The sequence below is a fragment of the Meleagris gallopavo genome, chromosome 5 (genome assembly GCF_905368555.1).
Source record: "Meleagris gallopavo chromosome 5, MGAL_WU_HG_1.1, whole genome shotgun sequence".
NCBI classification, from domain to species: domain Eukaryota; kingdom Metazoa; phylum Chordata; class Aves; order Galliformes; family Phasianidae; genus Meleagris; species Meleagris gallopavo.
The window spans coordinates 11016093-11022230 of record NC_139408.1 but is presented as its reverse complement, the minus strand read 5'-3'; the positions used below and the strand labels follow the sequence as shown (position 1 = coordinate 11022230).

Here is a 6138-nt window from a genome sequence, read left to right as displayed (position 1 = left end):
GGCCTACAACCTCCAGTTTCTTACCCTTTTGCTACTATCAACCTAAAGAAATAAGAAACTAGAGTCCCCTGTTGTAGAATTCAGTTCTAAAGTATCTTTTCCTACCAACTGCTGTAGGACTTGAGCTGGATACAGTGACTAATACTGTCACAGAAGTGAGCAGTTTCTGCTCTTAGTCCTATCACCACTAGCATCTATTGACAAAATCACTGCTTAAAGCTCTACTGCATCACAGAGCAAGTGCCAATACTGGCTATTTTACAACTAATGCAACATCCAGTAAGTCACGTGTAGTCTCACAGTTAAGAATTCAAGACTTAGAGTAATAACTAAAGAAACTACAAGCAGGAATTTCTCTAATCTGGCGAGAAATAAGGGGAAGGATAGTTTAGATAACGTAGAGATTGGGCAGGAACAAAGAATTTATTTCTTCATCCATTATTTCATACACTTTACAAAAACCAGGAATCTCACTGTGCCCATGGCAACTGAAAGCAAACACTACTTTTTGTCATCTAACAGGGTCATCTTAAAATCATAATACAAAGATTTGTGCTGTAGCAGTCCTCCACTTTGCACTGTAACAATAAGGCTTACTGTACTTTAAATACAAAGCTGTTACATTTGCAGTTATGAACCACTGGCTTTAACAAACATCATTTTATAATTGCTTTTTGCTTCCTTTTTGTTTTCTGGGACCGCAGCTTCATCATGTTTTTCAGCAGCTTGCAGTTCCTCTGCAGATTCATCTTGCTCTGAATCAGAGCCGCTTTCGGAGTCCTCTGAACTCTCATGGTCAGAGGAATGCCCAGCTGCCTCTTCTTCACCTTCCTGAAACTAGAAGTTCAGATTATGAGAAAGGTAAACCATTATTTCCTGGCAACTCCATTTCAGTTCCCTGAAGTGCCCATTGCTAAGTGGCCCCTTTCGTTTCAATACTAAGATGGGCTATCTTGCTAAACATGGGTCTTTAATAAACAAGTTATTACATATACATACTACGTATCCAACTCTATTGGACTGGCTGAGAGCACCAAACACAACATCTAGGGATTCTTCAGCCACTTTCCTATTTAGTTACAGCAGACATCCTACACGTACCGTTAAAAGAGTTTGGAAAGTTTCAGATGCCATCACTTTGGTTAAACTTCCATTTTGTATAAAATGACACTTGGATGTTTGTCAGGAAATGAGACATACTGAAACTAACTGACAGATCATCAGGAATTCAAAATAATGACTAATCTTTGGAAATAAGTTTAGCACGCAGCATCACAAAGCAGCATTAGGAACAATGAAGTAATGCTACTGCTAAAAAGAACGATCCCCAAACGGCATTTTGTTCATGCACCTGAGGAGCAAAACCTTCATGTTTGTAGTATTTAAGAGTTCTAAGCACCACACAGGTTGTCTCACTCTCTCTGGGAATACTGGCAATGTCTTTATGCAATAATTGGTGCTACCAGCAAAAAAAATAAATAAATAAAAAATAAAAATTAACAGACATTTTAATTGGCCAAGGAAGACAGCTTCCTAATAATCTAATGTGTTTTTTTTTGTCACTCTTCCTACTTATCCTTATGTACCTCCTTGCAAATACAAGGCCAGTTAGGTGTCAACCCACTGGAGGACTTCAGCTCCCTGTACAGCTAGTTCCCCCATCTGTGTCCTCTATTCTCACTTGCTTTTCAGGGCCATAGAGAGGAACTCGCCTCACAGTAACAAGCAGCAGATTAATTAGCTCTCTGGGACAATGCAGATGGTTACATTGTTCTTTTATGCATTCTTTGGCAGCACTCTGATTTAATGTATTTGCAGCTTTCTGTCCTAATCAGCCTTGACTACAATGGAGCATAAAAGAACGCGTTATATCACTTTCCAGAACAAAGAGAAGCACTGATTGTTTCCAGAAGTCAAAAGGGCCACAAGAAGTCAGGAAGTCTCTCACTTAGCCCAAACTGTGCGGATTTGCTGCTATTTGTGGTGATTAGATTTTTAAACCATGCATCATCTCATCTTACTGAAGCAGCAGCCAAATCATTGTAGAAATAATGAACTTACTACCTCACTGAAACCCAGTCCACAATGGCGCCGGTTTCGTCCAGACATTGTGCTGTCCATGCTCTGCTGGTACTGAGACTCCAGTTCTTCATTCATTTTCTTGTCTTCTTCCCCTGCATGGTCAGTGTGCTTTGGTTATGGTTCATTCAAATTCACGAAGCCATCAAATAACACAAAGTCACCAGACTTTCAGGTTATCGCTACATATGTGATAAAAACTTAAACTGAGCCACCTCAGAAACTCCTGGATTGAATATTATTGTATACAAACCATGCTGATTTATAAGCAGTTTTATCGAGCGTGCAAGCAAAATTGTTTTGATACAAATATGGGACAGGAAGTTTGTAAGACTCAACACATTCAGATGTGCTACACACAGCATATGTTCTGCTCAACACAGTAACCAATATGACTTTCCTGTGCTCCTGCCAATACTGCAGTATGTCACAAAAAGGACCAAGTTTCTGCCCTTCACTATGTAACACATGGTTGCCACGATTAAACTGTGACTGTTATATATTGCAGCAACCAGAAAAACACTGCCAGTCCTGTTTGTAGAGCTACATCTCAAATTATTACATGCACCCTGAATTACCAGGAGCAGTAATGATAGCTTTTTATTCTTGTCCATATTTAGGAATTAACATGAAAACTAACTTCTATACCTAATTAACAGAACATGAGCTATTCCTGCATGCCCTCTACTACTACATTTTTGAATACACAAATAAAGGATCATTTTTACTGGGAGAAAGTATAATCCAAAATAGCATGGAATCCTCTGTTCTTGTGCAAGGAAGGAACCTCTAAAATCTCCACAGATCAGCCTACCCCACTTCTGTTTTAATCTGTATCACTGCAAAACAAAAACCTTTTATTGCAAACTTGCATTTCCTCACCATTTCCTCATTTCCAAGTTGGAGTCTTGTGTTATAGAAAGACAACAACCATGTGTTGGGAAAGGAAGCACAGTGTTAGGAAAATAGCTGAGTGATTTTTTTGTAAAATGCAGCATCTTAACTGCTTGCTCCTACTGATGCAGTTTGGAATGTTTATGACTCCTTAGAGGAAGCATCATCTCCATCCTAGGACAAAGTGATTCATAGTCACTCCGCAGGGTAACAGCAGAACCTGGAGTCAATCCCAAACCTCCTTTGATATTTTTGGTTTTTAAATCATTTTTTGTCAATTCAAAAGTTACTTGCAATGCATATCAGGAGAACAAATTCTCTGGAGCACTGACAGCTGCTTTGCTTTACAGCATTACAACAGCTTCTGTCAGCCAAGCCCAGCTTGATTCTGGTGTACTCTGACTTACAATCTGAGCAAGCCTGATAAGAAGTTGCTAACATCATCCATTATAGGACGTCAAATTATTACTAGTTGCAAAGATGACCTTGCAGATCTTCTCTTCAACCTTACTGCTTTAAAGCAAAAAAATCTTTCTATACAATAGGTAATCAGGTGAAGTGAGGAAAAAAAGTACAAATCAACCCTGTACTTCGCATACACACTGAGGCAGAGATTTGAATATGTACCTGGCAGCAAGGAAGAAGTATAACAACACTGTTAACCAACAGCAGTAGCACTTTACTTTCTTATTTTGATAAAAAAGTATGTCAAGAGCCTGTAGGCCCTGATGTACAGAGCATTTGTATGCAGGTTTAAGTGACCATCAAGTACTTTTTAAACCCAGACTTCAGAAGGTGAATGTGTGTGGTCACAGAAGCTGCCGTCAGTGTTCTAATGCGAACCTAGGAACTTCTCCAGCTCCACAGCCTCATCTGTCTCCAACTTCAGCCTCAAAACCTGAAATCCCTCCCTGCAACATCTACACAGCTGAAAGTTCTGGGATGTCCCTGTGCAAGCTTTTGCTTTCCCACTTGGTACCAGCTGTTGGATAGACTGACCTGTCCTGAAGTGAGAGGTTGATCTGTGGTCTCCGATAACAAGGCGGCCAGTATGTTCTTTCTAAAAGAAAATGCAGTTTGTTTTGGAGCTTTAGGCACTGACAGCTCTGCCAACATTCTGGAAATCTCGAACGGAAAAGGTTCCCTGATACTCGAAGGTAAGACTGTAAGTTCTACTGGCTAACGGCTGCTATTTCTTGAGGGAGCTCCCTGTGGCCCGCCTTACCAGGTGGGCCATCGCAGCCTCATCGACACAGCGCCGAGCAGCTGCTCGTTGGCGAACGGATCTGCGTTAAGCACCGCGCAGCGGTACGACGAGGGGATGCTCGAATGCTGTACTGCCAACCGCTAAGGAACGCTAGCTTTCATACAAATACTGAAGCTTACGAAAACATCGCATTCAAACAAAACAAGCTAACGCGAAGCACCGCGCCGCCCGGGGCCGCAGCCGGGCTCCTCCTGCATCGCGTGCCGCTCCGCTCGGCCCAGCCGCAGCCGCTCACCTTCCCCGCGCCCATCAGCCTCAGGAACTTCTGCTTCCTCTCCTCGTTGCCGAGGTCCGCCGCCTGCCAGCTGCCGGAGCCCTGCGGGAGCACACGCCGCTTGCCGCCTCTCCCCTCCGCCCCCCGCGCGGCCCTCGGCGCAGGGCGGCGTGCCGCCGAGCAGGCCCCGGTCCCGCTGCGGGCCTCGCGCCGCGGCCGCCCCCCGTCCCCTCCCGCCTCCCCTCTCCCGCCGCGCGGCCGCCCCAGGCCCCGCGCCCGTTTACGTCGGGGGAGGCCGCTCGCTTGAGGCCGTGCTGAGCCTGCGACTCCCGGGCCGAGCTCATGGCCGCGGCTGAGTGACCGGGCCGCCGCGCCGCCTTCCTGCCGGAGCCGCTCCCTCCGCCGGCGCCGGGTCGCGGCCCCGGGGTCGAGCGCGGTGGGACGCCGGGATCGGTAGTTCTCCCAGGGAGGGCGGCGGCGCCGCCCGGGCGGGCGAGGACTACCGCTCCCAGAGATCTCCGCGGCGGTGGGGCCGTCCCGCACGCTGATTGGCGGCCCGGTAGGCGGGAGCCGAGAGCCGCCGCGGGCGGGAAAGAGGGCGGGGCGAGAGGGCGGGGCGCGAGGCGGGCCGTTGGGCGGGGCGCGAGGCAGCCGTTGGGAGGCCACGCCCCGTGCGGCACCTGTAGGGGCTCGCACAGGGGGCTGTGTCTATTGCTATAGTGGCGGTTGGAGCTGAGGTGCAGCTGCTCGCCGCGCCCTCGCCCGCCGACGGCGAAGTGCCCTCAAGGCGTGAGGGAGAGCTCCCGGCTTAGGGGATAGGGGAGCTGCGCTTCTGCCGTCGTGTGCGCGCGGCTGGCTCGGAGCGTGAGGTAATGCCCGCAAAGGGAAGGCGAGTTCTTGCCTCGCCCCGCCTCGAAATCTCCTCGCCACACTGCAGCCCCGCCCCTGAGGCACCGCCTGTGGCAGGGGGTTAAGGTGCAAGCGCTGTGTGCAATGTCCTGCTGCTGTTTGCACGTGGCTGCTGAAGAGTTAAAGTTGGCTGGTTACGGATTTTTGAAGCTAAAATGAAATAAGCTACAGCAGATGGAAACAGGAATAAATACACGTAAAGGTTCACAGTCCTCTCGAATCCTGCTTAACACCTGGCTCGAAATGAACGGCTCCCATTTTCTTTCAATCAGAGAGCTGAAGTTGGTGCCCTGACTGGCTGTTTGGATGGCTCAGTCTGTGTTTTCACACCGCCTTTGTGCAGTGAGTTCAGCCAAGTAGCTCTCATTTCTGGCTGTGCCCAGAAATCACATGTGCTTGTCCCCTCAGTCTTCCTACATGCTATATGCCCCAAACCCTGTGTTCTTCTCAGTAGTTGAGTTTAATCCAAGCTTTCTTTTGACTTGTAGAGAGCTAAGCTGCATTTCTTTGTGCCTACTTCTTTTTAGTAATTTATTTTGGCTTGGTTTATTCCAGAGATTTTGTTTGCAACAGCTAAACATTTCAGATTTGAGCCAATGAGTCCATTTGCTTTCCTCTATAGCTCTGTGCTATAGCATGGAAATCTTTGGGTTCTGTAGGCTGGGCCAAGAAAGGACAAGATAGGCTGTGCCTGCAAACTCCATGTGTGGTCACCTGCAAGGCAGAAACCCACACTGTGACAAAGCCTGACTGGGGGCGAACAGCCTGTAATACA

The 6138-nt window shown here is 47.3% G+C and overlaps 1 protein-coding gene across 2 annotated transcripts; it reads right to left on the bottom strand.

Moving 5' to 3' along the window:
- Positions 1 to 404: 404 nt before the first annotated feature.
- C5H11orf58 (chromosome 5 C11orf58 homolog) lies at positions 405 to 4897 on the bottom strand. Of its 2 annotated transcripts, none has more exons than XM_085224234.1 (5): positions 4739 to 4897; positions 4476 to 4556; positions 3973 to 4033; positions 2062 to 2174; positions 405 to 837 (listed from the first exon to the last, which is right to left on the bottom strand). In XM_085224234.1, the coding sequence occupies exons 1-5, from the start codon at positions 4796 to 4798 to the stop codon at positions 631 to 633; spliced, it is 522 nt and encodes a 173-aa protein (XP_085080360.1). In that variant the 5' UTR covers positions 4799 to 4897; the 3' UTR covers positions 405 to 630. The 2 variants fall into 2 exon arrangements, with proteins under 2 accessions (XP_085080360.1, XP_085080361.1); XM_085224235.1 differs by having other exon boundaries at positions 2065 to 2174.
- Positions 4898 to 6138: the final 1241 nt, after the last annotated feature.

Bases quoted from the DNA above. Each gene is read 5' to 3' on its own strand.
- C5H11orf58 (XM_085224234.1), bottom strand. From the start codon at position 4,798: ATGAGCTCGGCCCGGGAGTCGCAGGCTCAGCACGGCCTCAAGCGAGCG. The intron at 2,175-3,972 runs GTCAGTCTATCC...CTGACCATGCAG, and splicing joins AACCTCTCACTTCAGGACAG to GGGAAGAAGACAAGAAAATG. The intron at 838-2,061 runs GTAAGTTCATTA...CTGAACTTCTAG, and splicing joins GACTGGGTTTCAGTGAGGTA to TTTCAGGAAGGTGAAGAAGA.